This window comes from Cyanistes caeruleus, chromosome 24 (genome assembly GCF_971803275.1).
Source record: "Cyanistes caeruleus chromosome 24, bCyaCae1.hap1.1, whole genome shotgun sequence".
Classification (NCBI taxonomy): Eukaryota; Metazoa; Chordata; class Aves; order Passeriformes; family Paridae; genus Cyanistes; species Cyanistes caeruleus.
Genome location: NC_141724.1, coordinates 5,449,204 through 5,471,792, shown reverse-complemented (window position 1 = coordinate 5,471,792; position 22,589 = coordinate 5,449,204). Strand labels below are relative to the sequence as shown.

Genomic DNA, 22,589 nt, shown 5'->3' with positions numbered 1-22,589 from the left:
CCCCAGTCCTCCAGGCAGGCTCTGGCTGCTGTCTCTGGGCTGAAAGAGTGGGGTGTGGACAAATCCCTCTCCCAGGAGGCTGGAAGCAGTTCCACTGCAGTCACCAGGGACAACAGTGCCTGTGCCAAGTGCCACTGCTGGGATAAAGTGTCACAAAATGGAAAGGACTCGAACTAAAGGGCCAGATCTGGAGAGTCACACAGATTCTACTGTATGGATGCTGAAAGCAGGCAGGGAGCACAGAGCCTGTGTGAAACCAAGTCACATAACTTTCTCACACTGGCCTGAGAAAGTGTGGCCTGAGAAATCGTAAGGAGGAATCCAAACAGTCCTTGGAGAAGGACAACAACCCTTGCAGGTGTTGTTTGGATCCTTGTTGTTTACTTGCAAGAAAAAGTCAAGTGGTGTAGTTACTAATTGTCCAATAACAGTGATGTGTTGGTTTAATGACCCATGAGAGTTTTATCTCTCAGACATTCTCAGACATATCTATAAAAGAAGATAAGGAATAATAAAACATGCTGTCTTGTGACACTCATCTAGAGAGTCTATGTCGTAGTGGTTCACCATTCCTAATATAGTGTGACACTACTGAAATCAGTAGGTCTAGTGTTTAAATGCCCCAGTGTAAGCTGGATATTAAGTGGGAAGCATAAAAACCATGTGGTATGTTTTAAGAGTTATATTAACAGAAATATTCCTGAGATTGTCAAACTGACTCCCTGGGTAAAAGCAGCTGTTGTATGTGTGAGTCTGATGTTTGATACCTGGAGTTCCATCCATCCTTCAGAGCCTCAGCACCAGCACCACTTTCAGGAAATTCCTTCTGGCAGTGAGTTGAGGCTCTTGCAGCAGGAGGGGGATGTGAAACAATTTTGAATAATAACAAAGTAGGTGATTTTTCCTCTTCTGTGTAGATCTCCAGTCCTACAAGCAGCCTGGATAAAGGTGGTACTTTTGACAGGAGTGTGGTGGAACTGTGCCAGGCTGGATCTGCACACGGAGGGAAGCGATGAACCAACTTACTCTGATCTCCAGGGCAGGGACCTGACACCTGCTGAGGATGCTGCTCCTGCTGTTACCAACCCCACTGTGATCCTTTGAGCCCAAGGCTCAAAACCCTAATGAAACCTGTGTGAGTGTACCCTGAAAGGAGAGGCAAAAGCACCTCAGAAAGCAAGGATCAGAGGATTGAAAGTCAGAGGTGGAAGAAGGGGAAAAATCCACAAATAACATTGATATAATTGTTTTTCCAAAGAATTATGCCAAGTGTAATGTGTGACTGAAAAACAGGTGGGGTATAAGAAAGCAGTGTTTAGGGAATTTGGCCATCTCCACACCAGAGTGGGGAGTGATCACACAAATCAGTACCTGTGATGGACACCAAGCAAAAACATACAGGTGTGCAATGGTTTTTTTTGAGATAAATCTTCTCTTTCATATTTTGATCCTCAGCAAGCCCGGAACACAAGAGGTTGTGTTGGCAAGGTTGGGGCTGATCACAGATTGGACTTGATGATCTTTAAGGTCTTTTTCAACCTCAGTGATTCTGTGAAAAGGACATCAAGGCAGCAATACCTCATGCTTGGCACTTGGAGCTGACTGTGCCTCAGTTTCCTTCAGTGTGCCCCCTCAGAGCTGTTGCACTAGCAAAAGTCCCCCAGTCCTACAGAAACTGGTGCTGCTTCACACCCAAAAACCATTCCTAGGGGCCTGAAATGTTTTTTAGTTTGACTAAACAGTCGTGTTGAGTCCAAGGGGCGATCAGGGGTTTCTTGAACGCATTCTTTTTTCCTGCTGGAGATCAGTTCTGTGAGCAGAAGTTCTTTTGTTTCCCCAGGATTTTCTTTCCTGGTAATGCTATCGTGGCCCCAGGCACAGATTTTGGCTGCAACCCATGGCTTCAGTGAATATGACACCTTCCAAAAATTCTGGACTAGCTGTGTATCTGTGATACAGTCTCTGTGGCTGTACTATGGGCCTGGGGCTTCTCCAGCAGCTTGGATGAAACTTATTTGAATATACAATTCTGCAGCTCTCACTTTCTGTTCTTCTCAGAAGAATTGGATAAATAATGTGTGCACATTCACTTCCATCACTGAATTCCCAAAAACTCGAGAGCCTTAACACTGTCCCTGCCTGCTCAAAGTACCTGGGGTGACCTGGGATTTCCATGTGCATTTCCCAGCACTCAGATAGACAAGGGCAGTTTGCTGTCTGCATTTCAGCCAGGCACTGAGGTACTGGCTCCTCCTCATCCCAAACTCACAGGACACCCAGCTGGGTGTGAGGATTGCTGGGGACATGGTGAGAGTGATCAGGGACAACGCTTCACCATGGCTCCATTGCTTCAGAGATCAGGTTCATCTCCTCCTCTCCAAGTGCAAATCCATTCTGTTTCACACATCCATCCTCAGTCCTGTGTACTCACACTGCTTTTAGCTCTGACTCCTTCCAGAAGTGTAGGGCTCCTCTGACTGTATCAGCCAGGAGAGACACTCCCTTCCAAATGCCTCCTTTGTGGAGCCCAAAGAACCCAGCCCAGATGCCTGTCTGGACAATTCCTACACAGGAACATGGCAGATGGGGAAGGGGGCACTGGCAGTGAGTTTGTGAGTTTTCCTGCTCTGGTTTAAGCTGTATCCCATGGCCACCAACCTTACATCAGCCTGGATCAGGGGGCACCTCAGCAGTGTGGGGGCCCTGCTCCTCAGTGACAGGTTTTATTCTCTAGTTCTGAAAGACCCTTTCTGTCAATATATTTGATTTTATTAATTATTTTAAATTTTAGATGGCAGGACCTGGAGCTGGTCCTGTACATCAGCTGGGAGCTGGTGAAGGGATTTGTCATGCTCCAGCAGCAGGAAGGAGCACACTCCAGCAGCCAGTTCCTTAACACGGATTTCACTTTCTTGTAAGGAGAACAGCATAACCCAGGTGAGTGGGGATGGATCCTCTGTCCCATGGCAGCAGGACAGTGCTGTGCCAGCTGCAACTTTTATGGCCACCTGTTCATAGCTCCCTGGATCATTTGCCATCAAAAAGTCTTCCTTAGCTACAGACACAGGTATAGACAGGTACTACATCCTTTGCTTCTATTCTTTCCTCATCCCTTTTCCCAAAATGAGCACCCAGTTTCCACTTGGTCAGGTCAGATGAAACGGTACCAGAAACTTCCATGGCTGGGGTCAGGGCCTGGGCTGAGTGTCAGAGGGAGGGATGGTGTGATATGGCTGAACAGTTATAACCACAGTCCCTTCCCTCCCTTCCCAGCACAGGAGGATGGATTGTTTTGGCAGCTCAAGGCTCTCCTGGGGGAGAGGTGGGAAGGTGCCTCCCAAACGGGGACTGATCTCCTGACCTGTGGCAAACAAGGGCCCAGGTCTGTGCTCGTCTCAGGGACAGATCCCAGGGACATCTGTCACATGCTGCCGTGGCAGCAGATAGTGCTGGGCTGAGTGTTGGTGCCTTTGTGCTGCTCTGGGTTCCCCTTTGCATTGGTGATGTCTCCTGGCCCCTTTGGTACAGAGGTAACAGAGGGTGAGAGATTTGTTTTAGATCTCTGTGTTTTAATTTTGAGGTGATTGTATACGTGAGGAAATCACCGAGGACAGAAGACATTACACAAGAAGAGTCACCCTGGCTCAGCCTTTCACTACTGAACTCACTTGGGGTGATCCACAGCAAATACCTGGGGAAGTGTTGAAGAGGTTGTGTAACACCACCACTACCCCAGGATATTCTCCACTTTCAGTGATCTCTGTAATAGGGGATTCCTGAACTACCAGCCTATATTTTCTAAACTTTCTATCCCAACCTATGAAATGGGGATGTGTTTTTCTGTTTGCTCCTGCTCCATTCCCCAGAGGTAGCTCAGTGCCTCACCAGCAGCCAGGAAGGAAACAGAATCTCCTTTTAGATCTGGATTCCTGTACTGCTACTGTTTTTTTGTGTTGTCAAGGAGTTACTTCCATTTTGTCTTGACAGGGACCATCATGTATTTTGGTTTTGATCTTCCTTTGGGGCACTGGGTGCTCTTCACTTGGATTTACCAAATCTGGTCTAACCCTTCTCCTCCAGCTGACAGGTCTGACACCCAGCCCAGGGCTGTGGACTTTTACAGAGGCTCCTGCTGTAAAGCCCTGACCTTTGGCTGTTGCAAAATGCGTTACCAGCTTTGCAGAGGCTGGGGAGGGACAAAGTTCCTGACATCAGGACTGTCATTAGTCTTCTGTAGAGGTGGAAGGGGAAGAGAAGCAGGGATGTTGTTGCTATTAATGGTCATTTTCTTATCTCATTGCTGTTTTTCTTGTCTCATGCTGTTTCATTGTTCTTAACACATGATTTGCATCTTTTGTGCCTCCAATTCTCAACCCCATCCTCAGAGCACGAAGGTGGAGGAGAAGGGGGGCAGTGAGAGGCATCTGGTTTGGGGGTTTTGGTGGAAACACTGAATTGGGGAACAGAATTTCTCAACCACAACAACCTTCTATCTCATCACACAGACCTGCACCTTTCATCTCAAATGCTGCATTGCAACAAACAGAGCAACAATTTGGGGAGAATGCTTAATCCACGGACCTCAGGCCAAATCTTAATGTGAGGACATGGATTCTCCATGAGGGTTTTGGGAATATTTGCTGGGTGCCTATCAGTGATGGGGAGAGATGGGGACGACTGAGTTGGTGATCAGAATTCGATTTTACTGTGGGTTACATCTGCTTAAATACCATTCTAGGAAAGCTAGTAATTTTTCACTACAATGATTGGGTTAAACATCATACAAACATACATTTCTGCAACATTTCTTCTACTTGATTCAGTCTTCTTTCCTATCCCAGGCTTGATTCAATCCTCTTGCAATCTTCAAAGTTCTGTTTATTCCTGACAAGGCATCCTGGCTATCAGATCTCTTATGCTAATCAAGTCCAAGGTACTTTCTGACTTTACCATAGGTGCCAAGATATATCTTTCATTTAGAGCTGAAAACCATTCAACTAGTCAGCACTGAATTAATTCATGTTCTAAACAGTCCAGATGGGCTGGGAATCCTTAAATATGGGAATTACAAGTGCAGAAGGCATAGCCAGAGTGGTTTGTGCAAGGGAAGGCCTCCAGAACCCTGAACATGTGCAGTAGGCGTATCTCTAATTATATGATTAAACCCTGTTTATACCTGATCCTGCCCCCACAGGGAGTGTCCAATTAAGTGGCAGGATGTGCCTGAGCTGCCAGAGTGGAACCCCAAAGGGCTGGGCTCTGTTTTTGTTTTGTGAGGTTCCTTCTGTGACAGTCGGAGCACTTGAAGCAGTGTCTGCACACAGATTAACGTTTCATGAGCAAGTTTAATATCAGCATTCTCTCCCTTGATCACTTGACTTTGTAACCTCACCATGCTATTAGCCTGGCTTTTTGGAGGTAATCCTTAAATAAAAGCCTGGTTTAATGACCTTAAATACATTCTCTGCTTTTAAATCTTAGATTATTTGTTCATCCACTTGTTTTAATCCTGCTCCTGCAAGCTTGGACTTCACTATCTGCCCTATTTTTTTGTTCTCTGCAAGCCCACATTGCAGGGGCTGCTCCCATCCTTGCTCACTTTAAATATTGCTTCAGCCCAGACTCTTTCAGTGCTGCTCTCCTGCCTTTCCCTGCTGCTCTGTGGTACCAAACCTTTACTATTTGCTATTTGTAAAAGCTGAAACAGCTTCTCTAGCAAGAACAGTTGTTTTTAATTTAGAATTCAAAGCCCTCCTGAGCAACTCACTGATGGGGCCGTGGCCTCTCTGTATGGGGGAGCTGTGTCTGTGCTGGATAGTGCCCCTGTCTCAAATGATGCCAGACTTTGGTACCTGAACCTGTTCAAAGTTCAGTTTGTTACCTGGGAGTAAACTGTCCCTAGCCTACAGATTTTGTCTTCTCCACACTAACTTTTGGTTTAGAATATCTTGTCTGATAGAGGAATTGGTCTCTCTTTTAGGGCAACTAATTGGCTTTTTTGGGGAGGTGTTCACCTGGAGAAGGGAAGGCTCCAGGGAGACCTTAGAGTTCCTTCTGGTGCCCAAAGGGGAGGGATTGATGGGATACTGGAGAGAAATTTCTCTCTGTGAAGGTGGGCAGGCCCTGGCACAGGGTGCCCAGAGCAGCTGTGGCTGCCCCTGGATCCCTGGAAGTGTCCTAAGCCAGGCTGGACAGGGCTTGGAGCAGCCTGGGACAGTGGGAGGTGTCCCTGCCCATGGCAGGGGTAGAAACAAGATGAGCTTTAAGGTCTTTTCCGACCCAAACCATTTTGTGATTCTTTTTGTGTGGGTAACCAGAATCATTCATTAATCCAGATCTCTCTTGCTGTGCAGCTTCTCCTCCCTGCTGGTCAGGAAGCAGCACCAGGTACCAACTCATTCCTATTCCCAGAGTTTGGACATTCCCATCTGTATCTCTGTCACATGGTCCTTCTGACCATGGGACCTGTCAGAGGTGGTGCAGTGAGTGAGTGTGACAAACAGCTCCCATCCTGGATGGGTTTGGGCTGAGGCAGTTACAGCTCTCCATAGCACCTTGTGCTGTTTGGGATCTCTGCTGAAAACAGCACTGATCCCACAGGATGATTTAGCTCCTGCTGAGTCAGGAGCTGTTCTGCCCCTCACCCTGACCCACAAGTGTTGGGCTGGGGGTGCAACAGGAGCTGGGGGGACACATCCAGGACAGCTGTCCCCCACTCACCACAGGGATATCTCAGACCATGCTATGGTCAACCCTGAAACAGAGGGTGGGGGAATGGTGGGGTCTGGCCAGGCTTAGGGCAGCTGGTGATGAGCAATTTCTTGTATCATTTGTTTTTCTTGGTTTCTATTTTCTTCTCTATGTTGTTTTTTTTTTTTCCTTACATTTAAAAATTATTTTTCATTATCAGTCTTCATGTCATCCCACCTGTTTTCTCACTTTCACCTTCCACTTCTCTTGCCATCACAGTTTGGAGGGGGGTGGGAATGAGGGGCTGTGTTGATGCTTAGCTGCCAGCTGTGGTTAAACCATGACATATCCACAGTCCAGACTCCACTGGCAGGGCTGTATCCATCTGTGGTAGTCAGCAGAGGCTGGGGGAAGTGTCACAGATCTGAGTTGGTCAAAGAGCACACAGGGTGGCTGTACTGAGAATCCCATGGATTGCTGACCAGTAAAGCAGGTAGGAACAAAAACTCCTCAGTGCACTCTCAGATTGGAGACCCTCTGGGAATTCGTGGTGACACCAAAGGATAAGAGCAGGGCACCAGGACAGAGCTGAGCATTCATGTCTCCATCAGCCCTGTGGAGCTGGAGAACTGCAGGCAGTCCAGTGACCTGCAGAGGGATGCATGGACAAGGCAGAGGTGCTTTGCAAGTGCACTGCACAACAACCAGGACACCCAGTTCTGCACTGGACTGGCCTTGGGGTGCAGCTGCACATGGCAACAACCTCTTCTCACTTAACTCTGTGTCAAGACCAATTTCACATCAGTTTAGCTGGATCAGCAGCACAAACTGTCTGTGAAGGGGGTGCCAAGGAGTGAGCCAGAGGGTCCCAGTAAACTGCAATTTATGTTGAGCTGTCCTGAGTATGTGCAGCACTGAGCACTGTGACATCACCTCTCCCAAAATCAGGGGCTGTGCCTTGGGTACCATCCAGCTACACACAAGACATTCCCTTTTGGTGCCAGCATACTGAGTTTCCAATAGAAATCCCCATATCCTAGCAGGGCCTTGAGGAAAGGGATGGAACCAGATCCCCCTGAGCAGTGCTGGCATCAAGAGGGCCTGTGGAGCACTGGCACCAGAGCCAGTCTGAGACACCTGGGATTGAGCTGACAAGGGCAGAGCCCCCAGATTGCTGCTGATGCACAGCTACAGCCCTCACACTTCAGTATCCCTTATCAAAGGAGATCTCTCCCTCTGGAGCCCAAAGCTGCTCCTTTCTCCAAGCATCCTTCCTCTTGGGCAGTTGGGTTCTATTTGCTGAGTCCTGGCCTTTTTTGGTGCCAGCCCTTGGACCTGCCATGGTCTGGCACAGAGAACCAAGTCCTCCAAAAGAAGAGGAAAGCACGAGGCAACAAGTTCTTGAAGCCACGCCCTCATGTTCTACTGCCAGATATTCCAAATTAAACAGCGATTCTGCAATGTGGTCTGGATGTTTGCCATGGAAAGAGCCTGCTGTTCACAGCATTCCAGGCAGTGTGCAGAGCCAGCTGCTTGAGGAGGGGAAGGATACCTGTGCTGACAAGGCTTTGCTCATTTTCCCTTGCTCTCAGGGCATCTCTTCCAGCTGGGTTGGAACAATGGCACAGGGGACTCCTGGCAGCGAGCAGACGGGAGCACTCTGCCTCTGCACGCACAGCGATTACAGCAACTGTCTGTCTGCTCTCAGGGAATTCAGAGCCTCCTGGAAGATAAGGAACATGAAAGGGAGAGCAGAAGCCCAGTTGAGCATACACACACTCCCTGATGCTTCCCCAGCGTGGAGAAGCAGGGACAAACACATCCACGGGGGAATCCTCCCAGCGCAGCCTCTCACCCCAGGGACACTTGGATCCCATCAAAGCACAAATTACACCTGATTGCTCTACTTGTGAAGGACAGACCTCGCTGGCAGCTCTAGCCTGTCCTGCCACACACAGCTGGGGCTGCAGGAAACACACAGCTCTGCCTCTCTGCTTTGTCCTCCTGTGCAGCTGCACGGCTGCTGTGGCAGCACACGCCCCACTGCCAGGTCCAGCTGCATTTCTGGGCTCCAAACCTGCCTGGGGCTGCCCCGTCCAGCTCAGCCCACACAACTGAGAACCTTGCCAAGGAGGCCAAGGAGAGAAGGGCGACTGCCTTTCTCCAGGCAGAAGCTATGTCTAACTAGCTCATGTCTCAGGCCCCCAGAAAATGGCCCTGGGATGCTCAAGGGACAGATCCTCCCCCCCAGGTGCTCCCACCCCTGCAGCTCTCCCAGTGTTCGATGTGCAGCACTTCAAAAGCCAAACTCCAGCAACCACTGGGACTGTGCCATGCTTGATTCAGTTTTAGAAAAGATGCAAGAAACACTTTTTCCAGAGCTGCTTCACCCTCTCAGAGGATGGAAGTGTAATCTCAGCAACCCCAGAACCTGCTCACTCATCCTTGGGGATTTTGTGAAGGGAGCCTAGCACTCAATTTTCACTTTGTGCAGGACTGGGTCATTTTCAGGTGCTGGGGCACTCACTCCAAAGCACACTGCTGAGAAATCTGTCTTCTCTCCCCCATCCAGCCCCACAGCTCTCACCTGGATTGCTGGGCTGCCATCTCCCCCTTCTCTCCCCTCACTGTCACCGAGGGGCCCAGCTGTGCTCATACCAAAGCTGCACCAAGGGACCTGGCTGCCTCACAACTCAGCACTCCAGTATTTATGCTGAAATGCATAAAAGTGTTGGTTGAAAGAGAACAAAGCTGGCTTTGATAAAAACCCTCATATTCTCTCTGCATTTTTATGGCTGGTTCCACTCATCTGCTGTGGTTTCCTTTTGTGTCCCCAAGCAGCTTCAAAATATTTGGTAGGTTTTTGGCAAAATACTTGGAGGTTTAGTGTTTCTTTGATTATGGAGTTTGGCCTGTATTCACCTGACTCTGTGGGAGGCAGGGACGCTTTCCCTGCACCAGTTTTCCAAGGACCCTGGAGCTATTTCATCTCAATTCTTTCCTTTCCTCCTACTTATGTTCCTGCCAGAGAGTATAATGTCAGATATGTAAAATGACCTTCAGGAAAATTCATAAAACATTTCAGAAATCCCTGTTCCCCCAAACACCTCCGTGCAGAACTGCCTATGCTGATGGGGCAGTCCCTGCTAACACAGAGGTTTTGGGAATGCAGCAAGGTGAGCTGTGCAGGACAGGGGATGCCACAACCCCCTCCCTCACCAAGCTGGCCCTGCTTTCATCAACCACAGCTCTTTTGTGAGCTCTCCTGAGCCATTTCCCTCCACACCTGCAGGCAGCAGGTCCCACAGACACTGTGCATGTGTCACAGTGATCTCACTTTCATCCCTGCTGGGCTCCTCCATAAGGATTTAGCCCTAGGATACAGCAGGGAAGCAAACAGCAAAGTTCTCCAAGCTACTGCTTCAAAGTCCACACTGTCATCACTGCTCTTCTTGAGATTCCTTCAGTAAGAGGTGAGGAATCAATGAGAGACCTCAGGTCTTGGCAGGCTCAGGCACCAAGGCCTTTGGCTGACTTGCAGAGCTTGGGAAAGAGGGAGTCTTGAATCCCAGCCCCTGCTCCATGCACCACTTACCTGATTCAGTGAAATGTAATTAATTTAGGGAAGGAAGAGTGTGATTGTGACCTCTGTGCAATGCATGACTTGTGGCTGTTCCCCAGGGCAGCTCAGCTGATCTCTCTGCAGCTGCCAAAAGGAGGGAAGGTCTTCAACCTGCCCCTGCCCCTGGAGCATCTCACATCTCACACGCTGCACCCAAACTCCCATGTGCAACCCAGCAGCCAAGAAAAGAAGCTTTAGCTTAAGTTATCAAATTGAATCAAATTCAGCAGCTGCAGGAGTGGGAGGTCTGGGTGGGAATGGGAGCAGAGAGGTGAAGCTACAAGAGGTGCCAATGTCAGCCAAGCCCAGCCCACGGCTCTGGGCTGTGAACCCATCCCAACAGCAGAGCCAGAGTGGAGCAAGGTGTGCTTTTAACCATCCTAAGCACATTCATGACATATAAACACTTGACTCATGCAAACCAGGCATGCCTTAAATCCACACTGGGAAGAAATTAGACAAAATTTTTATTACTTTCCCCCCTGAACCTTGCTGGAGGGATTGGCTGGAGCAAGGGATACATGATGTTACTGTTTCCTCTCCAGACACTGCTACATCTTAACACAGGATGGTCTCAGGAGTCAAATCTATGCAGACATTAAATAGAATAATCCATTTCCAAGTTAATTTAAAGTGACCTACACGTGGAAATAAGGGTTTCTGCACTGTCTTGGTGTTGACAGAGAAAGATGAGCTTTTCCTATGTAAGTGCTTCCCATGACTGAGGGGTGTCTATCCTTATTTTCTAGAGTTACTGCAGGCAACCAGAAAGCAGTTTTTCAACATGCTGGATAAAAAGCAATTAAAATATTTGTGAGTCTATGTGGGTTTTTATTAGCTCCCATTGACACAGGAATGGTTCAGCTTCAGCAGATCCTAGACCTGGTGATGTGTCCAGTGGAGCAGCAGCTGCTCTTCCCCCCGGCCTTGGCTGCTGACTGGGACACTCCTCCCACAAAGCTCCATAAACAGCACAGTGGAGCTGCCTGAAATGGAATTCCACACAGTGATGCTGCCTCCTCCCCACTTCCTGCCCACCCTCCCTGAAATTCTCAGTCACTTTAGGGAACATGAATTAGCACAGCTGTCCCATCACCTGCACTGCAGGGGTGTCTCTCATGGCCTCTCCAAGCTGCAGGAACACAAGACCCTACCTGAGGCTGAATGACCCTCAAGATCTCACGGTACAAAAGCTTCTTCTCAAGAATTCCCATCGGACTGTTCATTCCTTCTCAGGAAGGAATCAGACTCAAGTCTTTGTGATCCTATTTAATATTTAAGAGTCAGCAGAAAGCACGCCTGGAATCCATGGAGGATTCACCTCCCACCGAAGAGGAGCAGGAGCTCACAGGACTCCAAGTGCTGTGCTGAGGTGGATTTCAGTTGTTGCCATTGCAATGTGAAGGCCTTTGACCTGAGCTCTCCCATCTCTCCAGGGCTGCTCTTCTGACTGGGAGAGCTGCCACCCCACCCAGCTCCATCCCAGTGCCACCCACTACTCAGGAATACACGTGTACCATTTTTGGAGGTCATTTATTCAGCATTAACCAAGCTGATTTCCAGTCTGTTCTGCACAGTGGTGCCTTCAAAATGAAGCTTGTGCAGCACAGCATATTGAAGTAACACGGACTGTAAGTGGGGTATTACAAGTCAGAACACATTCCCTAAGAGACAGCAATGCAAATCAAAGTGTGAAATTAGTGATGTGATCCCACCATTTTGCCATGCCTGTGCAGAACCCAAGTGAAGCTCTCTTGTCCTTTGAGGCACATCTCCTTGATGAACCTGTGCAGCCCTTGGGCTTAGGGAAGGGCAGGAGGGAAGAAGCAGTTTCCATGACAAATGTCCATCTGACACATTTAGCAAGGACACAGCACAGGATTTACCTCCTGCTTCAGCGAGACCCTCAGCCCCCAGACCACAGTTCTGCCCCTCTCCCTCCCCTGATAAATCCTGGCTGCCCACAGCAGAGGTTCCTGACAGAGAAGCCCCAGAACAGGCCACACATTAAGGCAGAGTCTCCAAACCTCAGAAGTGCAGGTGCTCAAGCACTGCAGGAAGAAGGGACTTGTTTCTGCCCCTCCTGCTGTCAGGATGCCTCTTCTGGGAGCCTCCTCTGAGGCTGTGCCTGCCTTACAGAGCCCTGCCAGCAAAATTGTTTCATTAGAGGGGCAAGGGAAAGGTTCTTCCCACAGCCTTGGGAGGACAGACCTACACCCCACCTTGAGTTTGATGGCACAAACAAGAACATCACCCCAGCACAGTGACAGCTACGTCTGCACAGCTGGGTTAGCACCCAAGCGCGTATGAGCAGAGGACAGTGAGGTGTCCCACAGTGAGGCACAGCACCAGGGATCCCAGAGCACCCCTGGAGAGCTGTTCTGCCACACATACAGGGGTTAGCAATAGAGAATGAACTGGGCCATGATTACCAGCAGTGATAAATGCAGTGAGAACCACAGCTGCTGCAGCCTCCTTCCATTTTTAATTAGCTTTGTGCCCAGCTTTCAAAAGGCAGAAACCAAAACTGGTCACAATATCCCAGATTACTCTTACCACCAGCATTTAGATGTCCTTCCTGGCATCACCGTTTAACACACACACACACACACACACACACATGTTCTGACATGCTTCAGCACTGCCTGTCCAATGATTCAGATCCTTTTCAGGCTGGAATCTCTTCGCTTTTGCTGCCTGAAAGCTCTATGATCTGGCACATTTTCTTTGCTGTCTGCTCTATCAGTCTATGCTGTCTGCACATTCAACATTGTGTTTTCTTCCCAAGTACTCAGTGAATAGAACTGCACACGAGAGTTGGGATGCCTTACACTCACTTCAGGTGACACAACTGTCACAGAGCACAGCTGTCAGGTGGGATGAGGTTTTGGAGAATATAAATGTTAGAGCTTGGGGCAGTGAGCATTCCTTCTGAAAATCAACAGAAGATTCAGCCTCAAACCTTGGAACTGCTCTGGCTGCAGGTCAGACAGTTTCAGCTGCCACTACGACTCAGTGCAGCAGTCCTGTCCCCATTACCCTGTCCCAGTGCCCCCATTTACATGATGTCACAGGGCCACCAGCACGAGAGACACCTCAGCCCCCTGGAGCAACAGCAGCCACCAGGGAAACGAGCAGCCAGGCTGGAGCAGATCAGGTTACGTGGCAAAAATGTCAGGGTGAGCTGTTCCTGCAGGATACAGGGACCCTCCCAGCAGCACCGCTCTTCCCACGCGGGTGCAGGTGAGGAGTTAGCCGTGCCAGGGCTGCAATTCCTGAGGCGGGTCAGCCTGTGGATGTGGGAGCCAGTGACCAGCGGGGCTGTGAGGCAGTCCCAGCGGGGAGCAGCGGCCGTGGGCAGCCGGGCTCCGGGGTGAGCAGAGCCCCCGCGGGGCTCCCGGCGGCCGGGCCCAGCTCCCGGCCCGGGGCCCGGCGTCACTCGTGGGCCACGCGCTCCAGCGCCACGTAGAAGCTGTCCTTGTCGTCGAGGCAGTGCCAGCCGATGGGCCCCGCCTCGCAGTCGGCGCACACCAGGAACTTGACGTTTCCCACGTCGCGGGTGAATCCCACGTTCTCGAAGGAGAACATGTCGCGCACCAGCCAGTGCTCCCGCAGCACGTCCCCGCCGCCTCCCGCCGCCGCCGCCGCCGCCTTCTTCCTCATGGCGGGCAGGAGGAGCTGCGGAGACACGGGGCCGTCACCGCCCGGCCGGCACCGCCCGCCCCCCCCCGAACCCCCCGGTACCTCACGGCGGGCGAAGGTGGCGGCGCCGGGCAGCAGCACCCGGGAACCGCAGCGCTGGCACAGCACGGCCCGCAGGTTGCGGCCCTGCGCGCACACGAGCCCGGCCGAGCCCGGCGCGGCCGCAGGGGGAGCGGGCGGGGACGGAGGAGGCGCCGCCGGTTCCATCTCCGCGCAGGGCGCCGCCATGGTGAGGGGCGGGGCCGGCGGCGTGACGTCAGCGGAACGACGCGATGACGTCATTGCCGCATCCCCGCCCCACTCCCCATCCCCGGGAGCGTCGGGGAGATCCGGGCGGGAATCCCGGCCTGGGAATCCTGTCCCGGGAATCCTGTCCCGGGAATCCTGTCCCAGGAATCCTGTCCCGGGAATTCTGTCCCGGGAATCCCGGCCTGGGAATCCTGTCCCGGGAATCCTGTCCCGGGAATTCTGTCCCGGGAATCCTGTCCCGGGAATCCTGTCCCGGGAATTCTGTCCCGGGAATCCTGTCCCGGGAATCCTGTCCCGGGAATTCTGTCCCGGGAATTCTGTCCCAGGAATTCTGTCCCGGGAATCCTGTCCCGGGAATTCTGTCCCGGGAATCCTGTCCCAGGAATTCTGTCCCGGGAATCCTGTCCCGGGAATTCTGTCCTGGGAATCCCGGCCTGGGAATTCTGTCCTGGGAATTCTGTCCTGGGAATCCTGTCCCGGGAATTCTGTCCCGGGAATCCCGGCCTGGGAATTCTGTCCCGGGAATTCTGTCCCGGGAATCCTGTCCTGGGAATCCTGTCCCGGGAATCCTGTCCCGGGAATCCTGGCCTGGGAGCGGCTGAGCCCCTGGCACAGGCTGTCCCTGGAAGTGCTCAAGGGCAGGTGGGACAGGGCTCACAGCACGTCCTCATTTTGGGGGTAAAACAGCCCGTGAGGGGTGAAATCCCAGCCAGATGTGGGGGGAGGGAGGCGAGCCCTCTGCCTGCCCAGGGGATGTAAATCCACAGCTGCAGGTGCTGCATCTGCCCTAACCCCGTCACATTAACACGAGAAGGTCCCCAGCCCATGAAACCCGAGTGCCACAACACCACACTGAGTCTCCAGCTCGTGGCCAAGGCCGCTGGGCTGGGCTGGGCTGGGCTGCTTGGTCAGGGCTGGTGGCTGGAGTGGTGTCTCTCATTGTGAACAATTCAAGAGGTAAACAAAAACCTGCTAACAGGACCTTTGGCCAATTCTTGAGTCTTACATGGGAGCTTTCTCTGTTGAAAACTCACTCTTAATCTGCCTTTTAGCATCTTCTGCTGGATTATTCACAAAGCAAAGCTTCACTCTTGCTGGCCAAGGAGAATTGCTACCAGCTTCCTCCCAAGCAGAACATTTTGTCCCTTTGTTTTGCTTTCAGCAGGAGCCTGTACATTTTCTCAACTCCAGCACCAACACAGAGCATTTTGAAGATTTATACTGTGCATTACCTCCCTGGAAACACCAGCTCCTCTTCAAATCCTTCAGTACATCCTGTCCTGGAAAGGCAAGGATGGGTCTGCTGGCCATTCTTGTGGGGTCACATCCTGCTGTGACCCAGTTCTGATGCTGCTGCTTCAATCTGCCCAACTGTTCAGTTTCTGCCCAAACACACACTGGACACATCACTCCTGGAGCTGGACTCCCCCTGAGCCCTGCTCTCATTTGTAGGAGAGCTGGGCTCACCAGGGAAGGGAGAGGAGCTGCTGACAGCTCCAGGGTCAGTATCAGAGCCCAAGAACTCACCCTGCACTGTCTCTCTGCAGGTGTCAGAGTGGCACAGGTGAATGTGCCACATGTTTGGGACCAGTGAGTGCTTCCCAATGAGTGCTGCACTCCCCAAACAGGGTCTGCTCCCCTCTTTGCTTCCCCACTTCTCGCTGGCTGAAGAATGATGGAGCAATTTGGGGGACAGGGTGTCAGGAGAGGCTCCTGAACATCTGGAGTGAGTGGTGAGCTATTTATGGGGGACCAGGTAGCACACAGAGGATTTGGAGCCACCAAAGGCTCCTGGGGCAGAATGCTGCAGTTTGTCCTGAAATCAACAGAATCTTGTTTTGCAGATGAATTCATTCTGGGCTCCATTCATCCCATATGCCCACAGTGGACAAAGGAGCTGTAATTTTTTGCAACTGCAGCTCTACTGTATCAGAATTATGGAATTCTTTAATTTGGAAAAGCTCTCCAAGATCATTGAGTCCAACCACTCCCCCAGCACTGCCACGTTCACCACTAACCCATGTCCCCAAGTGCCACCTCTACTCGTCTTCTGAACATGTCCAGGGATGTTGACTCCACCACTGCCCTGGGCAGCTTTGCCAGGGCCTGGCCACCCCTTCAGGGAAATTTTCCCCAATCTCCAACTTGATCCTCCCCTGGCACAGGTTGAGGCCGTTTCCTCCTGTCCTGTCCCTGTTCCCTGGGAGCAGAGCCTGACATTCCTCTCCCCCCTCCTGGCAGGGAGTTGTGCAGAGCCACAAGGTCCCTCCTGAGCCTCCTTTTCTCCAGGCCGAGCCACCCAGCTCCCTCAGCTGCTCCTGGGGCTCCAGACCCTTCCTCAGCTCTGTTCCCTTCCTTGAACTTGCTCCAGCCTCTCAATGTCTTTCTTCTTGTGAGGGTCCCAAGACTGCTCCCAGCACTGGAGGTGTGACCCCAGCAAAGAGGGATGGTCACTGGTCCTGCTGGTCACACCATGCCTGGTACAAGGCACGTGCCATTGGCCTTCTTGGCCACCTGGGCACACCTGGGCTCATCTTCAGCCCTGATGATTTTGCTGTTGACTGTAATCGCAGTATTTTCCTCCTCTCTGCTGCCAAGCCCTTGTCCAACAGACTTTACAAGAAATTCCCTCATTAGTGAATCCTCCAGGCCTGGCTGGTCTCTGTGCCATGGATCTCACAGCTGGAGCAGCTGTTTCTCACTGCTGGGCTGAAGCTGCAGGGGACACACCTGAGGGCAGCTGTCTAACACAGGGTTTGCACAAACCCTTCACACAGCAGTCAGACATACATCTGGAAGGTAGAGAACAGAAACAGAACCCCTACTGGCTCAGGAAATATTTTATTCTTTATACTTTCATTAAAAAATAAACATAGGAAACAAAACCACAGAACACTTGTGTGATAGAAACAAACGCAGAAGGTCAGAGCATTGGCTGAAAGTGCATAATTAGGTCATGCTACCATGTCCCTGATCCCACCCTGTCCCCAAGCAAGGAGTCAGCAGGAAGCTCAACGAGCAGCACTACATGGAGCCCAGGCACTGGGGCCAAGCTGATGGCAGAGGGGAGCCTGTGCTCCCAGGAACGCAGTGAGGCAGGACATGCTGAGCAGGGAGTGCTCCATGAGCTGCTGTGATCCACTCATGGAGCCTCACCCAGGCTCCTGGGGCAGGCCAGGGATAGCAAGTGTCACAGGATGTGGAGTCATGAGACAGGGGAGTAAACAGCTGAGAACAAAGGGCGAAACAGAATCCTGGATGTCACTCTGGAACAGCCCTGGAAGCAGAAAAATCCTAGATAAAAGGAAAACCTGGACACTGAAACAATGAACTTGGCTGCCTTGGGTGTGCTGGACTCGGGTCTGTCTGGGGACAAACCCCGGTGACTCACCCAGCAGGACCTCGGTGGGCAGCAGCCACTGTGTCCCTACTCCCCTGGCCTCAGCTCAGGTGACCTCCTCACATGTAGGGCACAGGCACGGCCAAGCTCCCAGTGCCACACACCCACTGCAGCTGGAGCTGTCAAGCTTTTTGAGGAAACACGATGTGATGAACCTTGCTGAGCACCTGATCAAGAGCACAAACACTGCAGACGCTTCTGTGGCGGGCCACGAGCTCCTCCCCTGCCCTCTGCCCCTGCAGCCTCAGCTCTGCCTCACAGCAGTTGACAGCTCTGACCTGTGACTCGTTTGTGAGCAGCCCTGCGAGGACCCTGCAGACACAGTGACAGTGCAGGCCCCTCACACACAGCAGCCAGCCCGGCTCTGCAGCCACGCGCTCCGAGAGCGCCTTGGAACATTCAGGACGTACACGATGATTTGAAGCTGGAACATAAGAGCAGCTGGGCTCACCCTCACACACCCACACGGCTGAGAGCGACCCGAGGACCTGCTAAAGAGGTGACTCAGGGGTATGTACATGTCCTTGGGAAGGGTCACCAGGCTGGCTGAGACCAGGCTGGGGCAACTCTGCTCTGCCCACAGACTGAGCCGCAGGAACAGCAGAGAGTGCAGCTTCTCCTGACCCATTCATCTTCCTCCAGCTTCCCACAGAGCCCCCGATTTCAAATGACTGCTGAGATCACACAGTTATGCACATGCTCTAGTCACAAGCAGCACAGAAAGCTGCTGTTCTGGTGCCTATTCCCACAGCATCCACAACTCTCAAGAACAGTGACCGCAAATCATTTGGGACTCTTCCTCCAGCCGAGACCTTTTAGAACATTTTTCTTTGTGAGCTCCCTCCTGATCACTTCTCCCGCAGGACGCAGACTCCCGCGTCGCAGCGCTGCATCCCCAGGGAGGTGACCACTTCCCAGCTGTCAATGATGGGATCGTAGCACTCGATGCTGCTCAGCAGTGAGTTGCCATCGTATCTGCCAGGACAGAAAGCTACAAATGAAGGACAGTGCTGGAGGAAGAGGCTGAGGCATTCAGAGCTCTTCCTGTGAGGCTGGACAGCTGCATACAGCAGGTATAGCCCAAATTATAACCCCAGCTTCAGGCTGCCATTGCTGTCTGCTGCCGCTCTCCCGCCTGCCTGGGCCCTGGACCTTGGTGCTGCCTGTTTTGGTTGGGCTCAGTGACCCTGTGGGTGTCTCCTCTGACAGAGGAGAGGCCCCATGGAAGGGGCAGCAACTGTGTCCCCTCAGGTGGCTTGCTGAGCAGGCAGGGCTGCAGGACCCCGTGGCTTACCCGGCGATGGCGTAGAGCCGGCCCCGCAGCACCGTGGCCCCCACGTAGCAGCGGGGCGTGGTCATGCTGGTCACCGTGGTCCAGGAGTCGGTGCGGATGTTGTAGGCTTCCACCGAGGAGAGGTGTGCTGTGCCATCAAACCCACCCACCACGTAAATGTGGTCATTGAGCAGAGCCACGCCAGCCCCTGCCAAGAGAAGGTGCCACAGTCACACCCATGAGTGATGCTGGCACACTGTCACACACTCACTGTCACACTCACTGTCACACACTCACTGTCACACACACACTGTCACACACACACTGACACACACTGTCGCACACTCGCTGTCACTGTCGCACACTCACTGTCGCACACTCACTGTCGCACACTCACTGTCGCACTCACTGTCACACTCACTGTCACACTCACTGTCACACTCACTGTCACACTCACTGTCACACACTCACTGTCACACTCACTGTCACACTCACTGTTGCACACTCGCTGTCGCACACTCACTGTCACACACTCACTGTCACACTCACTGTCACACTCACTGTCACACTGTCACACTCACTGTCACACTCACTGTCACACTCACTGTCACACACTCACTGTCACACACTCACTGTCACACACTCACTGTCACACACTCACTGTCACACACACTGTCACACTCACTGTCACAATCACTGTCACACTCACAGTCACACACTCACTGTCACACTCACTGTCACACTGTCACATACTCACTGTCACACACTCACTGTCACACTCACTGTCACACACTCACAGTCACACACTCACTGACACACTCACTGTCACACACTCACTGTCACACACTCACTGTCACACACTCACTGTCACACACTCACTGTCACACACTCACTGTCACACTCACTGTCACACTCACTGTCACACTCACTGTCACACACTCACTGTCACAATCACTGTCACACACTCACTGTCACACTCACTGTCACACACTCACAGTCACACACTCACTGTCACACACTCACTGTCACACACTCACTGTCACACACTCACTGTCACACTCACTGTCACACACTCACTGTCACACTCACTATCACACACTCACTGTCACAATCACTGTCACACACTCACTGTCACACTCACTGTCACACACTCACTGTCACAGTCACACACTGACACACTCACTGTCACACACTCACTGTCACACTCACTGTCACACACTCACTGTCACACACTCACTGTCACACACTCACTGTCACACTCACTGTCACACACTCACTGTCACAATCACTGTCACAATCACTGTCACAAGTCAATTCCTCCCTCTTCAGGGGATGTTTTTTATGCTTGTACCTCCCCGAAGAGAGCTGACAACCGTGTCTTGTGTTGTTGCTGTCTCCAATCTACATGAAAACATCTCACTCCACAAAGCACTGCTGACTCTGCCATGGGGGCCTAGGCAGCACAGCAGCACAAGAGCTTTACATGGGCTGACCCCTGAACACAGGCGTATGGATGCTAAATCTGAGCCAGAGTGCCTGTAGTTATTGCAGGCCACATAGCTCTCAGGCCTGACTGAAGCCTAGCCTGGGAAATTCATGAGAAGGAATTAAAACAATTCTCAGAGATACTAAAACAGCCTTGCAGGTGTTGTTTTGCAACCTGTTGTTTCTCCTTGCAAGAGACAGTCAAGGGGGGCAGAGTGCCCCTGACCAATGATGGTGGTGTAGTACTTTGTTAACCAATAAGAGTTTCCTCTCTGTACTTTTCCACGTATCTGTCTATAAGACAGAGCTGAAGCAATAAACTAGGAATTCTCCTGTCGGGACTCCCTTGAGAGTCCATGGTCGTTCCTTAAAGCCGTTCCCAATCGGAGCGACACAGGCGTGTGAGCAGAGCAGCACCAGCCCCACTCTGCTGGCTGGGACTGTCAGCACAGAGACTCAGAAACACTCCTCTGGTGTTTCTGACTGCCTGGTGTCACCCAGCTGCTGGCTGTGGCCTGGAGAGTAGCTGCACACTGCTCCATGCAAAGCTGGAGGAGGGATTTCCCTGACATTTCTCCTCTGGAAGACAAAACGAAAACTGGTTTCTAAACTGTTGCAGAGGCAGAGGTGGCTGGAGCAGCTGCCTGAACAGGTGTTCTCACAGTGAAAGCAGACAATAATATGCTGCTGCAACTGGGAATTTAAGAAACCAGCAGCAAATAACCTCCACCAGCCTTGGTTCCTCCTTGGCAGCGCCCTCAGGTACAGCACTGGAGGACACTGTGACATTACCACACACTTGGTGGCCTCAGGGGCTTCTGCACCTGGGAACACAGTCAGCCCTGTCAGGCTGTCACCACCAACATGGAACTCTTGCACTAATGAATATCCTGATGGAAATGAGCCAGCTACCCTGCAGCTCCAAGGCATGGACCTGTTTCTTTACAAACAGGGTGTAAGAGACTCTCTGTTCTGCTAAATGCATCCTGGCTTTCCTTGTCTGTCCTTGCTGAGAGCACCAGAACAGCCCAGTGGGCTGAAGAGACCAAACCTAATCAGGGAAATTTGGTCCAGCAATGCAATATGGCCAAGGTCTCTGAGAGGTAGTCTCCCTCCAGAATCTGTCCTAAGAGGTGAAAAGAAACAAGGAGGAAATGATCTCTGTGAATAAAGCCAAGATCACTCTTAGTCCTGGTCTTAGAATTCAGAAACCTGCATGTGGATAACTCTTAGAGCGTTTCCTGGGGGCAAAAGAAGTCCTGCAGGGTCCAAGGTCACCAGGATGGACTGAACTGACACCAGGATGAAGGCTGCAAGTACCTAAGGTGTGAGTAGTTAGGGGTGTTAGTACCAGAGTGGCAGCACAAAAATTTGGGCAAGAAAAGGCCCTTGGGCACAGCCACGTTTCAGATCTTGGTGCTCCAGGTCACAGGGCCAAGGAAGGAACCAGGTGAGCCAGTGCTGGGGTCAAGAGCCTCACCAGGTTCCTGCTGTGGCCCCAAGGAGCTCATGCTGCAGCCAAGGCACGAAAGCCTTGCTTTAGCAGCCAAAGCAACCAAAGTCTCCAGCTCCTGTGGGGAGCACAGACCTGCCAAATGCCTGTTGTAGAAAGCTTTCCCTTGAACTCTGCTTTTGGTCTTGTCCAAAGTCAGCCTTCTCTGGTGCCCAAAGCAGACCCCTTGAGAAAAGCCACCTGATCCTCAAGCTCCGTAGGGATTCATGGATTGGTCTCACATGGTGCCTCTGAACTAGAAAAAGCTGCAGATTTTATCCTGATTTATATGTATGGCCCTCTTGGATGTGGAAAGTGCCCAACTCCTAAATCGAATCCATTCTTGGCAGATAAACCAACACTTAACAGGAATAAATATTTAAAGATTGGGGTTTTGGTGAATGCCACTGCAGGCACAAGAAAACTGAAATGTTTTTGGAACAGAGCCCAGTTTTATTGAGTACCCAGTACTTGTCCCTATCCAGGAACACTGCACAGGGATCACATGGAGCAGTGCTGCCCAGGATGATTGGGAGGGCCAGTTATTGAGAGAAGCAGAGAAAAAAGCAACTTCAAAAGGGATTTGGAAGAGGGTGTAAGTGTGTAACTGCAAGCACTGGGAGCCACACAGGTGTGGAGGCACAGAACAAGCTTGCCATGCACACACAGGCAGGGC

The 22,589-nt window shown here is 51.6% G+C and overlaps 2 protein-coding genes and 1 long non-coding RNA gene across 4 annotated transcripts in view; 1 reads left to right on the top strand and 2 right to left on the bottom strand.

Moving 5' to 3' along the window:
• The first annotated feature begins 2,852 nt into the window (after window positions 1-2,852).
• On the top strand, window positions 2,853-11,120 carry LOC111939626 (uncharacterized). Its single transcript, XR_002869308.2, has 2 exons — window positions 2,853-2,937; window positions 11,062-11,120. It is a non-coding gene; the product is annotated as an uncharacterized LOC111939626 (long non-coding RNA).
• Window positions 11,121-11,826: 706 nt separating this feature from the next.
• On the bottom strand, window positions 11,827-14,269 carry RABIF (RAB interacting factor). Its single transcript, XM_086861983.1, has 2 exons — window positions 14,057-14,269; window positions 11,827-13,990 (listed from the first exon to the last, which is right to left on the bottom strand). Exons 1-2 carry the CDS (start codon window positions 14,240-14,242, stop codon window positions 13,748-13,750), a joined length of 429 nt encoding a protein of 142 aa, XP_086718109.1. The 5' UTR covers window positions 14,243-14,269; the 3' UTR covers window positions 11,827-13,747.
• A 2,819-nt stretch (window positions 14,270-17,088) lies between these two features.
• Window positions 17,089-22,589, bottom strand: part of KLHL12 (kelch like family member 12) — a 25,923-nt gene continuing 20,422 nt past the window's right edge. The window contains exons 11-12 of one of the 2 annotated variants that reach the window (XM_086862071.1): window positions 18,958-19,144; window positions 17,089-18,654 (exon numbers count right to left, since the gene is read on the bottom strand). In XM_086862071.1, coding sequence (XP_086718197.1) covers window positions 18,585-18,654; window positions 18,958-19,144 — 257 coding nt within the window. In that variant the 3' untranslated portion in view covers window positions 17,089-18,584. The remainder of the gene's footprint in view (window positions 18,655-18,957; window positions 19,145-22,589) is intronic. The other variant, XM_086862070.1, reaches the window with a different exon arrangement.

Coding starts and splice junctions, on each gene's coding strand:
- RABIF (XM_086861983.1), bottom strand. CDS start 14,242: ATGGCGGCGCCCTGCGCGGAGATGGAACCGGCGGCGCCTCCTCCGTCC. Junction 13,991..14,056: donor CCACCTTCGCCCGCCGTGAG/GTACCGGGGGGT, acceptor GTGTCTCCGCAG/CTCCTCCTGCCCGCCATGAG.